The 27,166-nt window shown below is 37.3% G+C and overlaps 4 protein-coding genes across 5 annotated transcripts; 1 reads left to right on the forward strand and 3 right to left on the reverse strand.

Moving 5' to 3' along the window:
• The first annotated feature begins 1,033 nt into the window (after positions 1-1,033).
• LOC133881715 (H/ACA ribonucleoprotein complex subunit 4-like) lies at positions 1,034-3,662 on the forward strand. Its single transcript, XM_062320724.1, has one exon. The coding sequence runs from the start codon at positions 1,190-1,192 to the stop codon at positions 2,990-2,992; it is 1,803 nt and encodes a 600-aa protein (XP_062176708.1). The 5' UTR covers positions 1,034-1,189; the 3' UTR covers positions 2,993-3,662.
• A 1,051-nt stretch (positions 3,663-4,713) lies between these two features.
• On the reverse strand, positions 4,714-11,460 carry LOC133881797 (probable E3 ubiquitin-protein ligase ARI2). Its single transcript, XM_062320831.1, has 7 exons — positions 11,084-11,460; positions 10,062-10,094; positions 9,694-9,970; positions 8,056-8,536; positions 6,378-6,926; positions 6,140-6,300; positions 4,714-5,232 (listed from the first exon to the last, which is right to left on the reverse strand). Exons 1-7 carry the CDS (start codon positions 11,201-11,203, stop codon positions 5,087-5,089), a joined length of 1,767 nt encoding a protein of 588 aa, XP_062176815.1. The 5' UTR covers positions 11,204-11,460; the 3' UTR covers positions 4,714-5,086.
• Positions 11,461-12,648: 1,188 nt separating this feature from the next.
• On the reverse strand, positions 12,649-15,958 carry LOC133882291 (uncharacterized). Its single transcript, XM_062321426.1, has 7 exons — positions 15,770-15,958; positions 15,585-15,681; positions 14,559-14,697; positions 14,175-14,257; positions 13,893-14,027; positions 13,699-13,803; positions 12,649-12,956 (listed from the first exon to the last, which is right to left on the reverse strand). The coding sequence occupies exons 1-7, from the start codon at positions 15,856-15,858 to the stop codon at positions 12,828-12,830; spliced, it is 777 nt and encodes a 258-aa protein (XP_062177410.1). The 5' UTR covers positions 15,859-15,958; the 3' UTR covers positions 12,649-12,827.
• Positions 15,959-16,826: 868 nt separating this feature from the next.
• LOC133882898 (protein TIC 62, chloroplastic) lies at positions 16,827-26,982 on the reverse strand. Of its 2 annotated transcripts, XM_062322135.1 has the most exons (14): positions 26,697-26,982; positions 25,523-25,640; positions 25,355-25,427; positions 25,218-25,269; positions 24,894-25,070; positions 24,188-24,269; positions 23,980-24,052; positions 23,782-23,892; positions 22,593-22,745; positions 21,529-21,662; positions 21,237-21,434; positions 17,423-17,620; positions 17,134-17,217; positions 16,827-17,028 (listed from the first exon to the last, which is right to left on the reverse strand). In XM_062322135.1, exons 1-13 carry the CDS (start codon positions 26,968-26,970, stop codon positions 17,163-17,165), a joined length of 1,698 nt encoding a protein of 565 aa, XP_062178119.1. In that variant the 5' UTR covers positions 26,971-26,982; the 3' UTR covers positions 16,827-17,028; positions 17,134-17,162. The 2 variants fall into 2 exon arrangements, with proteins under 2 accessions (XP_062178119.1, XP_062178118.1); XM_062322134.1 differs by having other exon boundaries at positions 16,827-17,217; positions 26,697-26,979.
• Between the last annotated feature and the right edge of the window lie 184 nt (positions 26,983-27,166).

Below are 27,166 nucleotides of genomic sequence, written 5' to 3' on the forward strand. Positions count from 1 at the left end.
AAAATATAAAAAATAATTTGGATCATAAAATGAATATGAAATGGATAGGATCTTACTCCCTCGCAAATCCAAGTTGCATGAGGGTAGATTAATGAAGTTACAAAGTAATAATTACAACATGAATGGTTCGTTGGACCATAAGAATATTCACATCCAGCTCTATTAAAATGAATATGAAATGGATAGGATCATATTCCCTCGCAAATCCAAATTGTATGAGAGTAGATTAATGAAGTTACAAAGTAATAAGTACAACATAAATGGTTCGTTGGACCATAAGAACATTCACATCTAGCTCTATTGAGACAAGAGTTACAAGAATTTAAAAGACAATAGTTATAAGCACTCAAGATACAAGAGTTACCAGATAGTTTATGTAAAATAAATTTCTTGTTGTCGATGCAGAAATAGAAGTGACGTGTAACGTTTAGACTTCTTATCTAAAAATAGAGTTATGTATACAGTCAAATAAGCAAGGAAATATGTAGCTAAGAAAAGACTTTGACATATGGACGTAAGCCATAAGCCATAAGCTTAACCATCTAAATTTTCTGTCTCACTTTTTTGTTCTAAACTCTTCCCTAAATTATGAATTTCTACAAGCTCATCCACTTTTTAAAAGCATCTACAGACTCTTTATTTTAGCTATTCATTTTCACTTTTTTATTTAAAATATTATTTTTTTTTCATTCACTTTCACTATTCTTAAAAAGTAAAAAGAAACATTTTTTTTTTATTGATTTAATTTATACATTGTTGAGCTATACAAATTTAATGAGTCGTATAGCAATTAGTAATTTATTTAGCTAAAATGACTAGCGGGCTACTTGTTTTTTGCCATTTTTACTGCAAAGCTAGTCATAATAATCTTTGATTAGCCTAGCCCAATGAAAATGGTCTAACCTAACAAAGAGGCTTTATTACAAATGGGTTATAGCCCAACAACCCACTGCTGACTCTTCAACCCGACCCAAGTACTATCTACACTAGCTCAGATCTTGCCACATAATCACTGCATCACCTACATGCTTTAAACCCTAATTTGAAACCCCAACCCCAACCCCAACCCCAACCCCAGCGCACCCTATGCCTCACGCCGTTTGATAGCTCTCTCTGTACAACTCTCCATTTCTCCACCACATTTTACCACCACTACTCCGCCCTTACGTCCACCACCGAACCCATAGCCATGTCCGACGTCGAGCTCTCTCGCTCAGAGAAGAAAAAGAAGAAGCAGCACCGCTCCAAAGATGAAACCGCCACCCCAATCATACCAGAGCCACTCGAGCCAACCCACAAGGACTCTGGGGACTTCATGATCAAGCCCCAGAGCTTCGTCCCCTCCATCGACACCTCTCAGTGGCCGATCCTTCTCAAGAACTACGACCGCCTCAACGTGCGAACCGGACACTACACCCCTCTCCCCTCAGGTTACTCCCCTCTCAAGCGCCCTCTCGAGCAGTACATTAAGTACGGTGTTATCAACCTCGACAAGCCCGCTAACCCATCTTCCCACGAGGTCGTCGCCTGGATCAAACGGATCCTCAAGGTCGAGAAAACGGGTCACAGTGGTACCCTCGATCCGAAAGTCACTGGGAACCTGATTGTGTGCATTGATCGAGCCACCAGGCTCGTGAAATCGCAACAGGGTGCTGGGAAAGAGTATGTCTGTATTGCTAGGTTGCATTCTGCGGTGCCCGATGTGTCGAAGGTGGCTCGGGCGCTGGAAACGCTCACCGGGGCTGTGTTTCAGAGGCCGCCCTTGATTTCGGCGGTGAAGAGGCAGCTTAGGATTAGGACTATATATGAAAGTAAGCTTCTTGAGTATGACGCAGATAAGCATCTGGTTGTTTTCTGGATTTCTTGTGAGGCGGGGACTTATGTGAGGACGTTGTGCGTGCATTTGGGTCTGATTCTTGGGGTTGGAGGGCATATGCAGGAGCTGAGGAGGGTGAGGTCCGGGATTTTGGGCGAGAAAGATAACATGGTTACGATGCACGATGTGTTGGATGGGCAATGGATTTATGATAATTACAGGGATGAGAGTTATTTGAGGAGGGTGATTATGCCGCTCGAAGTGATTTTGACGAGTTATAAGAGGTTGGTTGTAAAGGATTCGGCTGTGAATGCTATTTGTTATGGTGCCAAGTTGATGATTCCGGGGTTGTTGAGGTTTGAGAATGATATCGAGGTTGGGGAGGAGATTGTGCTAATGACCACCAAAGGAGAAGCAATTGCGCTGGGAATTGCGGAGATGACAACCGCGGTGATGGCAACTTGTGATCATGGTGTGGTGGCGAGGATTAAGAGGGTGGTGATGGACCGGGATATGTACCCAAGGAAGTGGGGATTGGGGCCGAGGGCGTCGATGAAGAAGAAATTGATAGCAGATGGGAAGTTGGATAAGCACGGGAAGCCGAATGCGAATACTCCGCAAGAATGGGCGAGGAATCTGGTTTTACCAACAGGTGGGGATTCTGTGGTTGCAAGCCTTGCGGCTGCTACTGAACCGGCTTCAGCAGAGAAGGAGAAGAAACAGAGGAAGAAGGATAATGAAGATGGGGGGGAGGGACGCAAGCGAAAGCTGGATGAAAGCACTGATAGCCCTGTTCCCATGTCTTCGAAGAAAGCTAAAGTTGCTGAGGTCCAAGGAGTTGAGAAGGAAGCGAGCGTGAAGGTTAAGAAGGCCAAGGAAGATGATGTGGAGGTTGATGTTGAAAAGAAGGAGAAGAAGAAGAAGAAAAAGAAGGACAAAGAGGATGGTAATGCGGAGTCATTAGGTCACGAGAAGGCTGAGAAGGAGAAGAAGAAGCATAAAGATAAGGTTGAAGCTGGTTCACCTGAATCAGAGAAGTCTGAGAAGAAGAAGAAAAAGAGCAAAAAGGCTGAGGACGGTGGTGCTGCATCTCCCACCAGCGTTGCTAATGGTGAGGCTGATACCAGCGAGAAGAAGAAGAAGAAAAAGAAGAATAAAGATGTTGAGAAAGAATAAAGATGCGGACTATGATTTCTGTTTTCCATTTCATCTTCAATGAGTTTTTATAGTTTTGTGTAACTTTTTTGATGCATTTCATGGAACTACTTTTCACATGGTAACCTTTTTTTCTCTACCAAATGAGACCCGTCTGAAGCTAAACATCTGGGGCTGCCTATCCTCTTTGACAAATCTAAGAAGGCTGAATTTCAAGAAGCCATTGATGAAGTCCGGAGCAAAATTAAAGGACTCTTTCAAGCAGGCCGATCAGAGCTTATCCAACCTGTTGCAGCAACCATCCCCCCTTGTATGCCATGAGTAGCTTCCTTTTGCTTGCCATAGCTTGTAGCTTGTAGCTTGCTAGACAAGCACTGCAAAAACTTTTGGTGGGGTTTCCCAAGCATAAATCCAAGAATCGATGCCTTCTTTGGAAGGGGGTCTCATATCTGATTAGAAGATCTTTCCCTTAGTCTCTTATTGGAAAGCTATGAAGATGCACTTCACCAACAATGCGGCAAAATGGGCAACAACCAGACATTTCTCTGGCTGGATTTCCATTTTCATATCCCCTCAACCCCATCTGTATCCCTTTAAAATATCGGGAAAGACCTCTCCCTAATTTTCTCTTTCTATTTACTACTTCAAAAATGTCTTTTTAATTTTTGCTAATATTTAAATTTTTGTTGAATGGTTTTCTAACGTTGATCATATGCTGAATTCCTTCTCCATCTCGTATAGTTTTTGTGATATCTGCTACGTAATTAAGTTTAGTATTTAGAGATTGGCATGTCCAGTTGATGTTGGAGTTTTCTACAAGCTTAATTATATGGTTTTGAAATGAAGTTTTTGTAAGGACGGAAACAGTTAGTATTACACGCTCTCAAACGCTGCTACCATCATTATTGTCATCAGTGGGAAAATTTGGCTTCACTAAAACCCCCCTTTAATTATGTGCAAATCAAGTAAACAGGTGAATTGTACTCATCAAAATAAGAACAGAATCCCGCATCTTTTGAGCTAAATATGTTAAAAGATTTAATATTATTATATTTAACGGTGTAGATAATGTCATAATAAATATGTTGACACATCATTCAAAAAGATTAATTGATGGAGAATCATCTACACCATTAAAATAACAACATTAAATCTTGATCATAAAATGTCTTGAAATGGGGAGGATCCTTGTCCGTTAATAAACACCAACTAGATGGTGGTCAATAAGAGTTAAAGATGGACTCGTGATAGTTGCAATGTGCTCTAGTTTACCAATTACTTGACCATAACAATATGCGCAAGGTGAACAAGCGACTCTTTTAGGGTTTATACGCATGCTCCATAATACAAATTATTAGAGATTGCTGTGAAATACAGTAGTACCCAACCCAGCTATAAAATACACTAGATGCAAAATCCAAGAGGCTTCATTCGCATATGTATGTGGAAGTGGAACAGACAAGAAACAAATAGGATCACAACTCTTAAGAAATACATAAAACCTCATCTGCCTCTTAGAAAAACAAAAAACATAACCTCATCTGCCTCATATGGCTAAAACTCCTACCACTAGACCTGAAAAAGCAGTTAAACATAGAATCATACAATAGATCCAAGATAAACCATAAAAGTAAACTGATTTATTCACCTTAATCAGCATTAAATGGTAGAGGGGAAATAAAACAAAGCAAACCTACCAGGAAGAACACAGCATTAATTAAACTAAGCAGAAAACAATTAGATTTAGCAAAGTTACCTTTACTTCCAGCATCGAAAAATACCAAGATATCTGAGAAGGTGTATAAGAGGGTTCCACCCTCAAGTCTCAGGTAGAAAATTTACATATCTATTGCCCAGGAAAGCCCAATAAAAGGCTATATACATTGTTGGATTTTCGAAGAGGAAAGGAAAGATATAGGCATAAGTATCTTAAAGTTTCTCTTCGAGAATATCAAAATATTTTATAAAGCCCAAGTCAGAGAACGGAGAAGAATGTCAAAAAAGGTGGAAGGTCTTGGATATTATAATCCAGAAATGATCGATCTCATTGAAGTAAGCATGGGCTTAGGTTAGAGCTGTACAGCTGTTGTATTTATGCGCCTACAACTTCCAAGTTCAGTTCCTGTCAACGACCTCTGCTGGCAAGTTTAGATCGAAAAGGCCATCTCCAAGACCATCCTTTCTAGCACGCTTCCTGAGAGGGCATCCACTCTCATCTGAACTCCCAGAGCCTGAAGGTTGATCAAATTCTGCTGTCCCACCTAACATTTACAACGTGACAGAGAAACGTCTATATATCTTAGCATGAGTAACCATCTAATTGCATCTACTAAGTTCTATTCACAAGAGTATAAACCCTAAATCCTAAACCCTAAACCCTAAATCCTAAACCCTAAACCCTCTAGAAAATAATTCCAAATGAATTCTAACAAAATGTTTTTTTGAAAAGTAAATCAATTCTAACAAAATAGAGGATAACCATAACAAATCAGTGCATTTGTGCATCAGAACTAATCATTGCAACATTTTTATGGTAATAATCATCACAAATGAGTACTCAGGCATGGATATCATTATCATAATAAACATTGATGATGTGCTCAAATTAACTTACTAATTATTCCAAACCAATGTGTACATATGACTCATGAAAATATTATTAAAATAAGGCAAGACTAAAAAAAAGATCGACAAAGACAAGGTAAGATGAGAAATTAAGCACACAGTAACCTTCTTCTTCTTCTTTTTTCTTTTTAAAACTTTGTTATAAAAAGGAAAATCTTTAAGGAATCTAAGTTTTCTTTTCTAAGGAAATGATTAAGGAAGATCTGAAAGGACTAATTTATGGAAACTGAAAGAACCATTCAAGAGCAGCCATCAGCCGATCGGCGTAACCCATAGTCACATAAAAAGTTTCTGATAAACCTATTAAAAAGGCTCACAAAAAAGATGCAACAGATCTTACGATTGAGAGTACTATAGATGGCAAGTCAATGATTTGAAGCAACAGGTCACACCATATGACAATAACAATATAGAAAGGAAAGGTGCAACAATTACTCTAAGTGATGGTTAGACGTCCCATATGCCACAGTTACTATTCTTCTGTAACTATATAATACATAGAGAACAAAAGATGTTTAGAAGGAAAAGATTCCAATCCATTACCACTTGCACCACAATCTGAAGGTAGACATTTGTCACTGTTATTGGCTTTCCAGCAAGTAGTAAGTTCTGATGCCCTCTCAATGCCCTTTGATTTGTACGGAGCTATATTGTGGTTACCAAATTGGAGAGAAGCCAACAAATCATTTTCAATGCAATCATACCTGCATGAGATTATAGGTGCATGATTTCAACAGTCTCACATAGCGAAAGCTTTTGTGACAACAAAACAGTTACTCACAATTTCAGACAGAGAGTATCTGTGATCACTGACAGATTGATGACCTGCATCCTTATCTCCATAACTTTATCCTCACCATACTGATCAAAGGGCTCCTCCAAAAACTTGGAAAGTTTCTCAACATTTGCCTCAAGTTGCTGCTGCTGGTCCTCAAATAAATGCTGTTTTATTTCCCTTTCTTCCTGTGTCATCTCATCCTTGAACAGCTCATCTCCAAACATATAAAATGCAAATGGGTATGAAAAAGAAAGAACACGCCTGGACCTGAAAAGTCTGCTAAGTCCGTTATTTACCCAGCTGAAATCTCTGAGCCTTGAATCCCTCTCTTCGGTAATTGATACCCTCTCTTGTATGGTCTCTTTCAATTTACTTTCCTGCTTAAAGGAATCTATGTGGGCTCTGTAGCGATTATAATAGTGCATATACCGATAGTGATCCCGCTTTGCACGTTCAGATTTTTTCTCTCGTTCTGCTTTAAACCGACCACAACTGTGACCAGTTATACTTGACCACGTATGGTCTCGGCCAGTGGCTCCACCACACAGCCAACTGCAACAAAACAAAAGTACAAAGCACATACTGCATCATGAAGACATTGATAAAAAGAAAGGCCAAATGGCAACTGGAAAAGAGAGAAGGGGGGGGGGGGGGGGGGGGGGGGGGTTATGCTACCAACCCATGCATAAATCCTCCCAAGTGATGGCACCTAAGACATCCAATTAGGAAGTTTAAACAAAAAGGGTAGCACAAACAATGAAGACCTTAGACCTTATTTGGTAACGGTTTTGAAAACACTTTTCAAAACCATTAACAAACAATTCAAAACATTTTCAAATATGAAACCCACCAAAAAACACTTCTCCCATTTATATCACATAAAAAAATAAAAATAAAAAAATAAAAATAAAAATAAAAAGAAAGAAAAGAAAAAAGAACACTTATATCAAACATACCCAAAATTTTTTGTAAGATGTGTACCCCAGAAGAAAATGAACAAGGAGAAGAGATGATGACCATATGAATCTGAACCAACATTAAACAGTAAAGGGGTTCCTATTCAGCCATACCACCAGATTATGCAAGTGACCTTAAGCCATAAATGGTCAGGAGTTTCTATAGCCTTTCCATTTTAACAAAAACAGCAAAACTGTTGGGCCACTCCAATAGTTTGGCGATGAAATAATATGAAAAGGGTCAGAATCAATATAAGCAACTGGATATCATGGCATTAAATATGGTTCTAAAAAAACTAACTTTATTATAACCAAGGTGATCTGGACACTCTTGCCAGAATCTAATTAATATCAATTGAATCATACCAGTAGAGAGATCTAAAATAATTTATCTCACCATAAGCAAGGGAGACCTTAATACAAGCATCAATTACACTACAAAAAGTATTTATGTAAACAAATAAACTTTGCGTGCTGGCTGGTATTGTTAGAGCTTGAGGTACCCAAAGTCCACTAGAAAATTGTCATTTACATGATACATAACAATGAAACAGGATTTTAGTTTGAGACAAAAACCAGGTCAGACTCGCACAATGAGAAATGGCCAACTTTTGAGAAGCAAAAGCAGGTTGTACGACAGGAATATGCATCAAAATGCAAAAATGAATTACAGAGGGCAGTTCAACCAAAAGATATAACAGAAAGGGAAAGAAAAGAACCCTCACCAAAACGCTTGACCACAGATACAGCTCACAAGGTTGCAACCACCATTCTTCTCCACAGGTTTGTGACACTTCGGACAAGGCTTTGTATGAGCTGTAATCCAATTAACTGTTTCTGATTCATCTCGGCACTTCTTGGCCCAAAGCTCCCACATCGAACAGGAACAAGGTGAATGAGCTTCTGATAAGCAACTGAAACAAAACTGCAAACCACATGAACATTCTACCTCGCAGAATTCATCATCCTCAATGCGTATTGCATTCCCGCAGTGTGGAGTACTTGGGCACCATTTAACCCTCTTATTATCTTCAATGTATGACTCAAGAAGAAAACGATCAAACTTTTCTGCCATCTCAGGATGCCTTTTATTAACTAGATTTCTAACAACAGCTTCATCACAAATAGCATTGCATTTGTGTGCCATGCACCTGATGCGCCTACTTTGACCCTCATTTATTTTCACAATAAAATGCTCTGTCCAGCCTAAAAAATGAAACAGCAACATAAAATATTATATTCGTAATAATTCTTGTAAGATACTGAAGAAAACGGAGGACAACAGATAACAAGAACTTGTGATAAAGCATAAGCATCAAGTATATCTATTTATGAGATATCCATATCACCCAACATGCTCATACTCTAAAGTATTACACCTCTTCAACAACTGGAAAGCTCAGTGGGAAGAGAGAGAGAGAGAGAGAAGAATCAGGGTTGGGAATTACAATCCCCCCCTCTTTGGAGTAAATAGATTATATTTGTAATAATTCTTGTAAGATAGTGAAGAAAACAGAGGACAACAAATAACAAGAACTTGTGATAAAGCATAAGCATCAAGTATATCTATTTACAAGATAGTCATATAATCCAACATTCCCATACTTGTATTACACCTCTTCAACAACTGGCAAGCTCAATGGGAAGAGAGAGAGAGAGAGAGAGAGAGAAAGAGAGAGAGAGAGAGAGGAATTACAATGAGTGATACCTCATACAGTACTAAAAGGAAAAAAAAAAGACAATATGAGATCATCTAGAACAAACTTCCAAACTTCATTAAGAGGAGATGAAAAGAGAGAGGAAGGGATTGGGGATTATAATCCCCCTCTTTGGATTTTCTTTTGGGGGAGAGGGAAGAACTCGAGAAGATTTGGATGGGTATTGCCCTCAAAGCCCATTTTCTTCAATTAACTCTAATTGGGGGGTTCTTTGAAGGGAGAGGATAACATGCTTAATGAACTGTTCTATACTTGCCTTTTTACTCTTAATAATTTATTATAAATTCATCAATGTCTAAACAAACCCTTATCACTTATCTCTCCGTAATGTCAATTTGCATAATACCTTATCCTTTCCTCTCTTAGCACCCTTACAACCAAATAAGAGAAGTGACACAGATTCCCCTCCCCCCTCCTATTATTCATTTTTTTTATGTCCCCTCCTACTATTCACTAAAAAATCCAAATAAAGTAAGTGATAACTATTCCATCTCTTCTCCTCTCTAATCCTCTGCTCTCCCTGCAAACTTCCAAACATAGCATAAGGACCAATGTCAGCCTAATGTATACTCCACACAACAATTCAACATATATAACATAGACTTTATGACCTTAATGATATGAAAAAAAGGGAAGAGTGCTTACAATTGTTGCAAAAGCAGTGGCCACAGTCCACTCTTGTTGCCACATCACTAGGTAAATCCTCCATGCAGATATCACACGTTATTGTAGGATACGATGGTGAGTCGAGATCTTGATGATCAACAACTTTAACACCTGCTTCAGCAAACAAGCAAGCTTTCCCTTTCTCTACAAGCACCGCAAGCAACCTCTCAACATCCCAGCGGTAATGAATAAGTAAGGTCCTAGCATGGTGCTCTCTCAGGAATAACATGTCCATTACTCTACGCAAATCCTCCTTCTACATCAATGCGCCCCAATCCAAAATATCAATATTATGAAAAGAATTTTTTTAGCAAAATAGAGGTAAGAGATCTTTTTTTTCTTTTTACCTGTGCAGACAAAAGAGATTCTTTTGTAATTACCTGCAAAAGCAAGAGGTTCGGAAAAACACGGTCAATTTCTAAATTAAGTATTTACAAAAAGGGCATATAGACAATATACATCACGGCCAATCTCAAAATTAGAACCCTATGAAATTAATAAAATCAGTGTTGCTCCTTAAAAGGACTTTCACCCATCAAAAAACTGGAACTGGAAGTTCGAAAAAAAACCTTTCATACCCAGATCCCACAATAAAATTTCAATAGCTGTACATGCAATTTTATTATTATTTTTTTTTTTTGATAAGTAATGAAAGTTTTATTGAAAGTGTAAGGCGCCTCTACGTACACTAGAAGTATACAACAGGAAACACCTAACTAGAAAGCGAAAAAGAAGTAAGAAATTCAGCAAAGCTGATAGATAAAGGGTACAAATAAGCCATCGACCAGACATACAAAGTATGGAGAAACAACTCTAGCACCTCCTCTAGGGAGCTTTCTAGATTCTCAAAACACCTAAGGTTTCTTTCTCTCCAAATAATTGCTGTACATGCAATTAGCAGCGAGAACTGTAAAATCCACAATACCATTAACAATTGAAATAAAAAAAGCAGCAGCAACTAGTAGAGCCATTACATTCAACAAATTCAAAAAAGTTAGCTTCTTTGCACTCAATATTGATCAAATTCCCAAATGCAAACGTACCCTAAAAAATGAAACCTTTATCAGACTAAACTTTAGAGCAATTTCAAAGCTCTCTCTCAAAACAAACACCCCCCCCCCCCCTCCAATAAAAAAACCGAGCTTCAAAATTAAGACTACACCCACAACTAATACGATCACCAAGACCCCGAAATCAGCAATTCCCAATCCCATGCACCAAGACAACAACAAAAACACTCAGGTTACAGCACACACCTAACCAAAACTCCCACAAAAATTCACTCATTACGCACAAACCAAAACAATCATGAGCTCCAAAACCATCAAAAACAATTCCAAAGCCAAAATTTCAAGAAAAAATGGGAAACCTTAGTTGTGGGACCCTTGGGAGGCGCACACTGGAACTCAGCCTCCTCGTTCTCGAGGCCGTCCAGCGAGTCCCGATCGGAGTAGTAGTAGTCCTCGTCGCTGCTCAAGCAATCCTCCATGGATAACAACGAATATTATTTTATATAATAAATTGAGATTAAGGAATGAATATGTGTATGTATATGCCAATTGAGGCCGAGATTCGAACACTCAATCGGATCGGGTGTTCGGAGGGGACAAAAATCCAGGACTTCCAGCGAGATCCGATGGGGAGTCCGACGAGGTCGCCGGCTTTGAGACTGGGAAAGAAAAGGCTTACGGAGAGAGCATACGACGAATAGCCACCAGGACAGGGAGAGAGAGAGAGAGAGAGAGAGAGAATTGTAAGAGAGTGTTTATTTGGTCGAAATTAAAACGGATGAGGGCTCATAACGGCGTCGTCTTTTGGCTGGTGTACGTTAAAGGAACGACAGCGTTTTCGTCACATTAAAATATGGGTGTAGAAAAAAATAAAAATAAAAATTAGAACATATGCAGATTTCTTAGTTGGAGTCCGGGACTCTCTTTGGAATTACTTATAAAGCTCGTATATTATTAGTAAATAATCAATGTTGACTTAGAGACTATTTAGTTTTACAATTTTAAAATATACGATTTAAAAAATAATAATTTCAAAAAACATACGATTTATGATTTTTAAAAACGCACGCAACTCTTTACTTGAGATTTGAAAATATGAATTTTTCTACGTTTACAAACCACAAATTTTTAAAAAGCACATTCCCGAACAAAACACTTTTTTTAACGGGCTCTTAATATTTATGAGCATCTTTATAATTCACGCACTCTATTTAGACAATTTATCTTCTCAATATAGACTAACTTTTCAAAATATTACATCCCTCGTATGGAACCCACGGGAAGAGAATTAGATTGACGCTTGCAAAGAGCTTAATGTACTGAGTAAGAAGGACACGAGTCTTTCCAAATTGATGTAATTTTTAAAATTATCATTTAATCAAAATTCAATAGTGATCTATTACACATCTAATAGTGATTTTAAAAATCACATCAATTTTGAGAAGACACAAATCCTCCTTATAACATTACTTTAATGTACTATCTCCATTCAACCCAATGAGCAGAATGCGGCAAAAGGAAAGAAATTTTTGGCCTTAAAGAAACGTTCAAGGCTATTTTTTTATATTTAATAAATTATATTCTCTAGGTTTAGACTGCTTGGGAAGATTGGCTCATCATAAGTATCTTAAAGCAAAAGCACAGTAAAGCTTGTTGGGTGAGCAAAAGAGATTAAACAGAAATGAATAGCTATAGCCTGTAGACATCATACAGAAGCTTGAAATCAAATTTAGTGGTACATAATATGTGTTTATCTTCTACAATAATGTCAATTGGAGATTAAATATAAATAAAGAGGGTTAATATAAATAATAAAATGTCTCTATACTGCCTTTTGGGTGAGGAAGATTGCAGATATGTTTGTTAATGTATTGTGGAAGATATTTCTTTTTCTTTTACATATATATATATAAACGATGTAACGTAAAAGCGAAAACAACTTTGGATGTTCTATATTTTGAGTTGTTTATTAATGTTTTTTTTTTTTTAAAAAAAAAAATGTAAACAAAAATCACTGCTTGGAGTAGAATCAAATCAAGTTTACACCATGGAAATTAAAAAAAAAAAAAAAAAAAAAAAAAAAAAATCAATCTAAAATCAGTTCTAATTATCCATGTCATCAATGATGGTCCGGAAAATATAATCTTCACTTTCAAACTCTTCGTGAAGCAGAGAAATGGATGGCATCTTGAAGCTCTCAATACATCCTTTTCCATCGGACGATCTCTTTCCCTGGAACATGTTTATTGATATCATTTTACACCACATAAGCAGATTAACCCAAACTGAGTCCGATTAATATAATGTTTTCATTAAAGCATATCAGGGCACATGCTAGCCCCAATAATAGAATCATTACAAAAGATGAAGGCATCAATCATCACCAGATATGCTAGAAAAATAAAAAAGTCGAAATGCAGGTCTATGAAATCCTAAACTAATTCTATGCAGCCTTACCCAAAAAACTTGTAAGTGCCTTGAGAACTAGGTGACAATTTTTTTATGCGACTCATGAACCCAACACAAAATTAGTAAATTAAGGGTCTGACCCGTCTAATTAAATGGGTCAGATTAAGGTTGATTAATGTAGCCTTATAACTATGTTTTGATATGACCCAACCCGACACATGACATTTAGGACGAGCAATTTGACACGACCCACGAACCCAACACGAATCCAACACAAAATTAGCGGGTTAGGATTAAAGGGTCTGACTCGTTTAATTAAATAAGTTGGGTTACAGTTAACCTATATAGTCATATACTCACGTTTTAACACGACCCGAACTCAACACATGAATATGAATTGCCACCCCTACTAAGAACAAAATGGATTTGATGTCAAAAGCAATGTAGAAAACAGTGAAATGCTTCAATTCCATCCGGCATCCAAATATGTACTAACGAAGTAACAATAAAGATGGCCTCAACAAGCATACAGAACAAGTAAGCCTCTGGTTTTAACTGGACTAACCTTCTTCAAGACATAGAAAAAATAGTGAAATCCATCACCAAAAGTACTCCACTCAACAGACCAGGTAAATTCTGGAGCATCAAATAAAGGACGCCTGAAGTGCGGCTGTGAGAGATATAATTTCAAGGTAAGATTAAAAGAAATAGAAACATTTATTAAGAGGAAAAATAAAACTATATATCTGATAAGAACACCTGGCCAAAAGAAATTGAGATAAAAATCCCATCGGGTTTCAAAACCCTATGAACACCTTCAAGCATTGCCATGACCTTGGTTACTGTTGCTGGCCGCGGATTCCATGGATCTCCACTGTCCACGAACAATACATCCTTCAAAATTTAAAATAGTAATACATAGTTGACTCATTAAAGTCAAAGACATAATAGTGGAGAAATCTTAAGTATGAGAGTTCCAAGGATCATATACAGAAATTCTGACAAAATCAAATGGATAACCATCACAGATTGTATATTTACCATGGTTCCTTTCTCAATGATGACATCAAAAACACCATTGCTAAAGGGCAGGTCTAGCATGTCAGCTTCCAGAACCTTTATTTCTGATGATTGAAGTAACAAAAGGCAAAAGAACATTTTTTGATAAGTAAGGTTAAAAATAACCTTTTAACTGCGGAAGTTAGCTCCTAGTACATAGATCGCAAATTTGAATCACTGACCGCTTATTCAGATCAAAATTACTGTCGTGGGAATGCTGAAGAAACAATTTTCCTTTTTTCAAAAGCTTATCACTATGAAATTTACTACCTTAAACATTAAACACAGAAAAGAGAAAAGAGTTCTTATATAAGCATATAAGCAAATACCAAATGCAGGATTTTTGAGGGATATCTATCTACACACCTTTATATCCCTTCAATGCTAATCGCTTCTGCATCTTCTCCACCGCAATAGCTGAGAGATCAATGCATGTTATCTCAGTAACCCCATCCTTGTATAACTCTTCGCACAACTGCGAGTTCCCACAACCCAGCTCCAACACCTTCATTATACAACTTTCTCATCACTATACCGTTACAAGACCATGTTAAGTTTTCAATTGAACTAGAAATCAGATACATTTAAATCCAACAATTCCCACATAGAAAAGGTAAAATTCTTCAATAAAAATGGTGGGTTTTGGTAGTTCCATTCCTCTCCCACTCCTCATCTTTGGCCAAAGGAATGGAAATCACATTTTAAGTGCTTGTTTCTTGAAACTACATTTCTGTCCTTTAGATTAAAAATAAAAAATAAAAAATCAACTTTTTTGAAAAGGATATATCCTTATAATCACATTCATTTTCTTTCCTTCTTAAATACTTCCAAAAAGATACACTAGCTTTCCCTTTCCTTCCTTTACAAGCATCAAAACAACAGATAGAGGAACTTAATAGCCCTTTTCATTATTTTCTATTCCTTTCCATTCTTTTATGAACTCCGAAACACGCTGCAAAGCACCCCAAAACTAGCTAATAACGCACAGAACATCATAAAGTCAAATTAGTTTAGCAAGTAAATCAGGCTGCTTCCAATTTCTACAGGCAAATGCACGGTTGTATTTAGCTAGAACTCATTACATTATTAGACCCTTTACTCCATACCTTAAAGTTTGTTAATTAAAAGAAAAACTAACACCACTTGCCACATTAAAGACCAAACAACTAGATGGGTGGTCTTAAAGAATCAACTACAGAAGTTTGTTGGTAAGTTTTAACACATATCATGCCAAGAAAATCTAGAATAAAATATACGTATAATTATAGCTCAAACAACGAGATGGGTGGTCTTACATAGTCAACTAAAGAAAATTTGTTGGTAAGTTTAACACCAAGAAAATCCAAATATACACACTACATATAAATCCAAAGAGAGAGATAGGGGGAGTACAGAAGAAGTGGGTTTGATATGGGCTTGAATGAGGTGGCGAAAATGAGAGTACTCTTTGAACCACTCGTAATGTTCTTCATTAGAAAACCGCTCATCCCTGAAGCAACAACAACAACAAGATGAGGTAATTAGCGAGAATGAAAGGGTGAATAAGGAAGCAGAGAGAGAGTTGACAAAGTTAGTACCAGTAGTGAGGATCGAGGTAAGCCAAGGCAGTGGAGGGACCAACGCTATTCTTCTTTTGCGTTTCGTCCGGATTCTGATTCGTACCCATTTTTCGATTTTCGGATTCTTCTTCTTCTTGTTGGAATACAACCAGAGAAACCTAAACCCCCTCAAGGTATGTCTCAGATATGGACCTCTATGGTTTCCGATGTGGCCCAATTTCATGAGAAATGAGCCTATAGGAGAGATGATATAGAGAGGATAGTTGACCCTCTCCTCTCTCCTTTTTTTTCATTAAAAAAATATATATTTTTTTAAAAAATTTATTTTTTTAATGAAAAGAAGAGGAGAAAGGACGGTCAAGTGTCTCCGCTATATCATTTCTCAAAAAACTTTTATAGTAATTTGACAATAGTTTATATTAAGACTAGTTTTGTTAAGGTGATCGGCAAAAAAATTACAGTGTGGTAACAATACGAAGGCATAAGACAAAGTTTTCTTCAAATTCTTCCTACTCAATTTGAAAGAAAACTTTATTTTATTGGCATAACATTGTTCTAAATTCGGAGTTCCGGGTGTATGGACCGACGAAACGCACTTCTATAAAAATTTGAAAAATAGGATAACTGCTAAGCACTAGATGAAATTATTATTATTTTTTTTAATCGTTTATTGTGTTTTTGAACTTATTCTGGCGACGCAGGCTTTTACAGCTGAAATAATTGAAGTAGTCGACGTAAAAAGTCCTTTTGAGTGACCATTACTAGAGACGTACGACTGTAATCGAGACAAGACTACACCCAACATTTCTCTCTTGTACAAACGGAGAGCAATGGGATCATTGGGATCTATCCTTCACACCCACAGTTGTTTTCACGTTTTTACCACTTTCACTTTCCAAAAGCATGCACACTAAGTATGACTGTAATCGAGCTAAGCCGAGCCAGACTTGGCCTGTTCGAGCTCGGTTCGAACTTTGGCAAAAAATTCCAAACGAGTCAAGCTCGAACTCGAAAAATTTAACCTAGACATGCCTTTCCCAAGTCAAGGCAGCTCGATGGGTGCAATGTTTTCGCAGAATAAAAAGAGAAAAGTATTATTATACAAAACCATAGGAAGTATTTGTAATATGAAGTCAAACTGAACTTGCAATAGTTTACATCTAGAATACCCCAAAAAAATAAACAGAAAATAAACACTTTTACATATACGTAGGAATCAATGTTAAATTTATATTTCAGTTGCTTTCCTCTCCATTGATTACGATGCTTCAATGGTTCTGTTCGAATCACACACTCAGTGTCACTTCTGTGCTGAGGTTTAGCCTCAAAGAGGCATACTCATCTTCATTGAATATGGGTAATGGGAAATTTTGAACTGTTACCTTGTTGAAGTTGATGGGCAGATATTTCTCTAAGATCTCCTTGGGGATGGGGTTGGGGAAGTCGGAGGCTTCAAGTCATCGTACCTGGTTATTTATTGGAAATGAGAAGGTAGATATTCAGTTAACAAGATACTAGTCTCCTATAGCACAAACAGACGTGGCCTAAACAAGAACTGTGTGTGAAAACAAGCAAATAAATAAGGTCTAAATCTCAATAACAAAAGTTTTTCTCTCATGAAAAAATGTCCAACAAAAAGAGAAACAAAGATGAAACTCGGGAAAGACTCACATAGTAAAAGGTGAAAGTGGTCTTGGCTTCGGTCCAGTATGTTGCTGCTTATCCCTTGGTTTATCTGCTGTTAGAGATTGAGCTATGTTGTTCAATGACAAGGTAGCCATGTTGGATCCACCATCCACATCAGATGTTGGGAGCAACGCAGTAGGTGCATTAGGAGATGGGGATGTAGGGGGCTTGAAGTCATCATACCTAAAAACAAAGTGTGCCCATATTGTGTGGAAATCATTTAAAAAGAAAGAATAGTTGAAAGAAAAAAATATACACTCAGAGGTCATAACAAAGCAAAGTGAAGAGTGCAAGGCTGTTCAGAATGGCTGATAAGAAAATAAAACAGCATTTATATAAAAAGCATAAATATTGACACAAACTTAAACTTAATCAGTTCGACAGCTTGTCATGTTGACTTGGAGGATTTTAGATTTGAGAACACAACACTGACTTCAACCACTAGGCAGATGGGAATAATGTAGCAGAACACCTTTTTTTGGCCTTTTCTGTAGCAGAAACACATGAGAACCACTGAGGGGGGAAACCCCCATAACACCTATGTTGTTTTGAAGGGTGAAAATAGGTATCATCATAATCATAAATTACTGAGGGTCATCACAACCACTAGATTTTTCTATATGCTGCATACAGAAGCCATTTGAAAATATAGAGAAATTAATTTGCTTACAGGAGGGATTTGTTTCGTCTTTGTTTTTATTTATTTAATTGATTCTTGTTGGTAGGCTGCAATCCTGTAGTGTCCTTTTTTTTTTCCCAAACTAATGGTATTGATAGAACAAATGAACCTTAAAGTAGCCTTTGTTATTTAGATTGAACAAAGTAGGAGATGGGTTTCTAAAGGAGAGTTGTACTGCCGAACTGTATACTTCATTCTTAAAAGGGGAGGTTATGATAGCAGATCTACTTTATGATAACAGCAATCTCCATAGACTTAACACAGGGTAGGGTGAATAATGATTAGTTGATAACCTTTTCAACAATACCGATCGCAACTGCCTTTGCTACATCGTTACCTCCGGTAGATGGTGATACTACTTCTACTGGTGTTGATGCGCGGTAAGGAGTTGTTGAAAAATAACGGATCTTTCCATATTGGGTCCTGATTTTATTCTCTGATTTATTCTGATTGTATGAACTATTTTCTTTCCATATTAGTTCGTAGGGTTTCTCTATGTTAGACCCCCGATCTCTCAAATTTGTCTTTGTTGGCTACTCTCCCACTCAAAAGGGGTACAAATGTTATCACCCTCCATCCAGAAAATACTTTGTCTCTATGGATGTCACTTTCTTTGAGCAACAATCCTACTTCTCATCCTCCCCTACTCCTCTTCAAGGGGAGAGTCAGATTGATGAAGATGATTTTTTGCGTCCGTTACCTATCCCTACTCCTATGCCAAAGCTGGAGCAAGAACAACAACAGGTTACTAATGAGTCTCCAACTAAACCTATTGATCAGCTATTTGCACCACTTGTAGAAGAGTTGAGAGTTTACTCCAGACGCCATAAAGCTAAGACCATTCTTGATGCTACATGCCAAACATTTGATCCGGGCTCAGGTACTACTCCGTCTACTTTTGATATGAATTCTATAGTACCTGTTGTCAATAATACAAGTTTGCCCATTGCACAACGCAAAGGAGTTAGGTCATGTACACACCATCCAGTTTCTGATTTTGTTTCTTATCAACATCTCTCTTCACCATATCGTTCCTTTGTATCCAAATTATCTTCTGTGTCTGTTCCTAGAAATCTACAAGAGGCACTTAGTGATCCAAAATGGAGGACAGCAATGCATGAAGAGATGAAAGCCCTTCACAAGAAGAAGAATTGGGATTTGGTCAAATTACCTAATGGAAAGAACGTTGTTGGCTGCAAGTGGGTATTCACTATCAAGCATAAGGCTGATGATTTTGTGGAACGCTACAAAGCCAGACTGGTTGCAAAAGGCTTTACCCAGACCTATGGGATTGATTATGAGGAAACATTTGCACCTGTAGCAAAGATGAACTCAATTAGGGTTTTATTATCTATAGCTGCAAACTTGGACTGGCCTCTACATCAATTTGATGTGAAAAATGCATTTATGCATGGAGACCTAGAAGAAGAAGTTTACATGGAAATTCTCCCTGGATTGGAAGATTCGTCCTCAGCAGGAAAGGTGTGCAAACTAAAGAAGGCTTTGTATGGTTTGAAACAATCTCTAAGAGCATGGTTTGAGCGGTTTTCCGGAGCTATGCAAAGATTTGGTTACAAGCAGAGTCAGGCTGATCATACACTTTTCATCAAGCATTCCTTTTAAGGAAAGATAACAGCTTTAATTATGTATGTTGATGATATTGTCTTGACAGGTAATGATGATGGGGAGATGTAGAACTTAAAACATCGCCTTGCAAATGAGTTTGAAATAAAAGACTTAGGGACTCTGAAGTACTTTCTGGGCATTGAGGTATCAAGGTCAAAGCATGGTATATCTATCTCCCAACGAAAATACATACTCGATCTTCTTAAGAAACATGAATGCTCGGGTGTAAAGCTACTGACAATCTAGTAGAGATAAATGTTAAACTGGGAGAATGTGGTGAAAGCCCCTTGGTAGATAAGAGCAGATATCAGTGATTAGTTGGGCGATTGATTTATCTATCCCATACCCGTCCAGACATTGCAGATGCTGTTAGTGTGGTAAATCAATTCATGCATTCTCTGAGAGAGCCTCACATGGAAGCTGTTTATCGCATTCTTCACTACTTAAAGTCCTCACCGAGTAAGGGACTGTTGTTTTCTCCACATGATCACTTGAAAATAGAAGCCTATACAGATGCAGATTGGGCTGGCTCGATTACAGATCGAAGGTCTACATCAGGTTATTGCACACTTGTAGGAGGTAATTTGGTTACATGGCGAAGTAAGAAACAGTCCGTGGTTGTCAGATCAAGTGCAAAGGCGGAATTTAGAGTTATGGCTCAAGGAGTGTGTGAAATATTATGGTTGAAAATACTCTAGACAGAGCTTGAGTTTAACTCCAAGGACTCAATGCGACTGTATTGTGACAACAAGGTAGACATCAGTATTGCTCATAATCCAGTCCAACATAACCGAACCAAACATGTTGAGATTGATCTACAATTCATTAAAGAAAAACTCAGAAAATGTATTATCTGCACACCATATGTGAAGACTAGAGAACAATTGGCGGATATGTTGACAAAGGGTATTTCTAGTAGTACTCTTCATTCAGCCTTATCCAAGCTCGACATGCGAGACATCTATGCCTCAGCTTGAGGGGGAGTGTTGAAAAATAACGAATCTTTCCATGTTGGGTCCTAATTTTATTCTGATTGTATGGACTATTTTCTTTCCATATTAGTTCGTAGGGTTTCTCTATTTAGAATGATGTAATCGCATGAGGTGTATAAGCAATAAGAAAAATTCTTCTTCCTCTACGTTTCAACAAGAGTTTCTTTGGAACCACTTGATGGTGGGGATGGAGAGCTAGGTGGCTTCAAATCCTCATAACTAGCAAAATCAAATCAGCTCATAAAGTAACTGTACAATATCTATGATTCAACAAAAAGCATCAGAAATGGCTAATGCAACATAAGGTGAAAGAGATTTCCAAAATTATCTCAATCCTTTTAATTATGGCAAATTCCTCTCAAATGATATTCAAATTCTGGGAAAACATAATGACTGGTTCAAATACTTCATTTTATTGGGACTTCCATTAATCACCTTTGTCAAACATACAAATCGCAGAAAATTTAGTTCTAAATATATGATGTTATGCACATCAGCTTACCATGTATAAGGCGAGAGAGGCCTCGGTTTCCTTACTTCAGTTTGAGTAGGTTCTTTTTCAATGATGGTCCCTGAGGGTGCCAGTGAAGGAATTGACTTCAACGCTGCTGGCTTAGCATCTATATTACTTGGTTTGGTGGCGCCAGCAGTAGTGCTTGGGGTTGGAGTAGGGGATGTAGGTGGTTTCAAATCTTCATAGCTTCAAAAAATGGGCAAAACAAAAGAAGAGGTTGCTATCAAAAAAGTATTTCATATTCTGTATATAATAGGCAGGATTAAATATATCTGCTTACAAAATATAAGGAGAGAGGGGTTGCCTCGCCATCGCTTTTGCACTGGAAGGCTCCTTCTCAATGGGAGGGCTTGGTTCCTCAGATTTGACAGTCTTAGATGGTGCTAAATCAGGCCCAGCTGCAGCACCTGATTCCTGATATCACCAAAAGGAAGTATTTTTTTGGCTCCTAAAGTAGTTAGCAATATCATTCTTGTGAGCTATCCAATGAGATAGGTAAACCAATTGATTGATCTTTCATAATTGAAGTCATGATAAGGTACCGATGATTCACCCTCCCTCATAGGTATTAAATTACTACTTATCCTAAAATCTTAAGCTAATAGGAAATTGTGAATTTAATCATTTAATTAATATTCTAATACTCCTCAAGTGTAAGCTCAATTTCTCCATTAATAAGTGAAGCCCAACACATGGAATATTTAATTGAAATGAGAGCTGAATTATGGAGATAGGGTTTGAACCAATGACTTCTACTTTGATACCATGTTAAATTACCACTTATTCCCAAAGCATAAGCTAATAGGAAATTGTGAATTTAATCATTTAATTAATATTCTAACACTAGCCATAGGTCATAATTAATAGCTGGACCTCTGACCAACCCCATCCATTAAGATTCCTATACCACCATCTTAGCATGGCTTTAGCTCCATATAAAGGATCTATCATCTCCTGAATGGATATGGAGGAGAGGCTACTAGAGAGCAGCCCTTTCTGCTCCAGGATATTCAATATGCTCTCCTTTCAAACAGTTTGAAAAAGAAGAGTTGCAGAAAGTCTAAACCATTAAAGGACAAGAGTTTGATAATGAGAAAGTTTAAAGCTCAATAACAGTGATGTCAGAACAAAAATCATTAAGGAACAAAGAGATCAGGTTTAGCTTCCAGTGTAAATGAATTTTCCAATGCTAGTTAAGAAGTAAACCGCTGTAGATAGAGCTAAATGATGAAACACATTCCGCTTTGATTACCCCTAGAAGTCAAATTTTCAAATTTTTGCTTCAGTAGCTTAAGGCACTCATTTCAAGCATGTCTGATATCCATGGAATACAAGTCAAAGTACCTTTGGAGGGTAAATGTCAGCACGTTGAGATGGTATCTTTGCAAGAAGTTCCTCCATGGGAGTCAATGGTGCAGTTGTCTCTGCAATTACCTCCACTACTTTACAGTATGAAAGGCTGGGGTTTTTGGCCATGACTGCCATGAGCTCTGATACCTGCATCAATGGAAGTTGCTTCTGTTGTTGATGGGATTATGACAAGTTTCTTTCACCAAACATAGATATGGATGTCTACAATTAGTTTTGCAGATAGAAATGCAAGTAAAAGACGACAAGACACCATTCAGAGAGATAAATCACTGCAGTTTATGAATCCCATATGCGTAGGTAGTAAGAATGCACAACCAGCATAGTTACAATTTGCATCTAAGCATAAATGGATAAGCACTATGTAGAAAAAAATCACAAATTCACACATGCAATAAGTTCTTTTGGTCTGGAAATGAAGTGAAGTACAATAAAATTAGATGTCTCTTTAGCATTTGATCTTTCAGTTTCACTATTTTGTCAATATAATTGAGACGTTTTCTTCCTACTGGGTATAACATGCACTATAAGTTGAGTCAAGCTTTTCAACTTTAAGGAAGCAATCAACATATAAAACATTCCCTAGCAACACAAATAAATTTGGAAAAGAAAAAAAGGAAACCTATGATCCAAAGCATCATTTCCAATTCTCTCTTTAATTCCTTAGCAAGTAGACAGCAGTTGGCAAAAAAAAAAAAAAGAAAGAAGGAATCTTTGAGAAGAAAAAAAACACAAAGTAAAAAAGGAACACCATCACAAAGAATATATAGACTTTCAATGATATCCCAATCCGCCAAGTAAAATAAACTCAATTTACTATCGATTGATAAATTATTCCATATTTTTGGATCTGTTTACATTTGACCTTAATTGCCTATAAGATGACTAGTCACGCGTTATGAGTCTACTAAAATTATAAAATGTTTCAACCTTGAAACTGAGAGCATGCAGCAACTTAGATATCACCTTTACAACCTTTATTGAGTGGCAGGACTACATTCAGAGAGCTTTTAATCATTTTCCAGTCACATAAACAGAGGTTTGTTGAATATTGAATAAATTGAATGATACTAGACATAATCGGTCAAAAAGAAAACATTTTTAGGAGTTGTGCTCGTGGCTGAAATATTATTGCAAACTTGGGAAAAATGTACAGGAATAATACCTGAAGGTTTGACACCTGGCCACCAAATAAAGTATCTTCCTGTGAGAGGGTAATATTATGAGTTTCCTTGTAAGCATCGGTGGGCCGTTCCATGCCTCCAGGTCTCACTATCTGAAGAAGACTATTAAATGAATAACCGGACACCAAAAATCCCCATATTTGACAAACTTATCTGCAGTTAATACTATTAACACTGACAGTGTAGGGAAGTCCACTGGCTAGCAGCGCTTCTTCCGCCTTCCTTTTCCAAATCAAAACCCCCCAAAACAAACTATAGAAGCAGAAGAGGAGGACAATCAATAAAAGAAACTAAATGAAGAAGTATACATAGAGTACTTGTCTTTTGTTGAAAACTGAGTTATAAGCAACATACTGCAAATTGTAAGGAGGAAACTTCTAGACTTACTTTAGAATAGCAGCAGGAAAGCCAACCTTGTTTGTTCCCAATGAGGTAAGCAAAATGAAGTGTTTAACTTTTGCAGCAGTTGCTGCACAGCAATAGAAGTAATAAAATAAGCATTTTCAAGCTTAAAGTAAATATAATTGGCTAACTTAATCAAGTTCTGTCCTCAAAAAGGAAAAATCAACTGCATTTTTCCTTCCCATCTTCCCAAATAATAGATTTCAAGCAAACGAAGGAGAATATAAAGCTGTTTTTGGGCCTGCCTGAGATTAGAAACCCTTCCATGTCAAGTAAAAGGCAAGTCGGAGCATGATGATTCATGAGCAGGGGAATAAATGTACAAAGTTCAGGAAACTTAAAACTATGGGTTCAAGTATATTTAACCCATAATTACCAAGTGAGAGAATGATGCAGATGTTGGCCCTTATGTCAATTATTTGGTCTTGCTGGAATATCTGATGTAAGCAGAAATCCACAAGAGAAAACCAAAATTCTTTTCACGTTTATTAATAATAAATAATTAACTAGAAAATCCTGTAACTCAAGTACTTCTAGGCCATTTTATTTCTCTATAGATTTCTTTTGGGCCCCACAGAGTGAAATAGTGTGAGATTTCAGCTGGATCTTGCAAAAATATGAAACCATGGTGGGTGTTAATCCCAAAAGACTTAACCCATGCAAAGCAATAACAAGTAGTATCTTCATTCACCTGCATCAATAAGGTTTTTGGAAGCCAGGTAGTCGATCCGGTATGGTCCAGTGATATCAAAGACCTCCTTCTCACTGGCACCAATGCAGCATATAACCACTGATGCATTGCCTAATGCTGGTCCAATCTGATCCCGTTTCTCTAAGTCACATTCCACAATTTCAAGCTTTTCTACAGCTGGGCTAAAGACCAAAAACACCCTGTTATGTGCTATAGGGGCATATCTTTTAAAATGACAATATTTTATATCAAGCCCAAGTTTCAAAAGTTAATAGCAACCACAAGTAAGAAGAAAGTGATACTTTCAAAGCTTTCTTTTCTTACGCTGCGTTCCTTCACTTGCATTTTCAACATCTAACTTCATTTGTTTAACACTCTGCAATGAGTTATTATTTTCTCATTATTGATATATTTTGGAGAAAAATGGTTGTGAATATTCTCATTAACAATCAAAATTGTACTTGCACAAGAGTTTCTGCTTTCTGAGCACTCCTCACGCCAGCTCTGACTTGGAACCCGAGTTTCAAAAGCTCCCTGAAAGAGATTACAACAGCTTGATAAATTTAGAAACGAGGCATCCAATTGAGAGATAATTTTACTTGAGGGTAAAGTTAGAAGCAGAGAGTAACCTCACTGTGCGTGAGCCAACTCTACCAGTAGCACCAGCAACAAATACAACATTCTCATCTTTCCAATCTTCTTTCTTTGAAATTGCTTCAACTGCCTCTGACCGGACTTTTGTTGTGCCTTGTAGGTGTCCATAGACAACAATACACATAGGAAAGGATGATATACGAATATGACTATATTTTGGCAAAGCCCAAAGAAAATGGGGCAGGGGGAAAGAGGAATTAAAAAGAATCTATTTCCTTCATAAATAGGTTAAAGACACAATTGCAAGTAAAATGTTCCAGGAACTAGGAATGGCATAGCCTATGTCAATTATGCTTTACTTACAACTCTAAGACAACTCATCCATCAATTTGTGTTTGTGCCCAGCAAAAACACATATCAAGCATATATCTAGTTCAGCAACTTCCTACTCAAGTGTAATTGTGGGTTGACAAGTGCAATATTTGCAGATGACCTATAGCCACACTTCCAATGGTATATTTTGAAGTAATAAAGAAGCAAATTTTTATATGGACCTGAAATATTTTATAGAGGCATAGCCTACAACAGATATTTCTAATAAACATCAGCGTGAACAAAGTAGTTCAAGAGCATTGAATCTGCCAAATGACACATTTCAAACATCTCCAGAGAACATTCCATATGCATATGTACATACGTCTTTTGAAGTTTTTACTTTTTAAGGGGTATCTACAGATGTTCTTCCTTCATTGACATGATTTAGAAACACCCTACCAGAAGTCAAGTTTGAAACTTTCCTTAAAGATTTCAAAAAATATTACAATTCTTCTGGGGTCTCGGTAGAATGTTTATATGTTAGTGCCCCCGCATAGTATGACTACACATAATGCTCAACTGCCATTAAAGTTCCTTTCCACCACCATGTTCATCTTGTATGTCTGCTGAAATAACAGGATTACTGGATAACATGGAAACAATTTTATAGATGGAGTGCAACACACAGGTAACTAATGCAGTGGGTGAAATAGGTAAACATGATGCCCAATATCACTACTCTTTTACAATAAAAACGTATTCAATAGTACCTGTCACAGAGGGAGATACAAAATCAAAGCTATATAAAATGGAAAAAAAAAAAAAAAAAAAAAGAAGACCCAAAACAACCCCATCTCACATGTTTGATGGAATGTAGAAGAATTAACCATATACCTGAAGCTTGAGCTCTGATATTAAGAAATTTTAGCTTTCTGGCATATGGGTACCCCTTTGAATTGGGAAATTTGAGGACTTGGCCATGTACAACATGTTTTTCAGCTAACCCATTTAGGAATAAGCAAGATGGCAAAGTGGTTACGGTCGGTGACTGTAGAGAGCAACCCTCCATTGCTGGGGAATTTTTTGAAAATTTGGGGAGAAAGAAACGGTATTTTATCCTGTGGTGTCTTTTTAGCTGGGCAGTTATGGCACACTTGATCCACTCCATGTGGATATGATGGGTCCCGCCAAATATCCATACGAGCTTCCAAAATCAATCGGCAATAGCCGATGCACATGAACAAACTATACTTCGCTCTCTACTGTTATCAACTTAAGCCGTTTATATACCTTGCCCTTTTCCCCCCTGTTGTTCTCCGGATACCAAAAATAAAATAAAATAAAAGCTACAAACTCAACTTTTA

This window comes from Alnus glutinosa, chromosome 11 (genome assembly GCF_958979055.1).
Source record: "Alnus glutinosa chromosome 11, dhAlnGlut1.1, whole genome shotgun sequence".
In the NCBI taxonomy this organism is placed as follows: domain Eukaryota; kingdom Viridiplantae; phylum Streptophyta; class Magnoliopsida; order Fagales; family Betulaceae; genus Alnus; species Alnus glutinosa.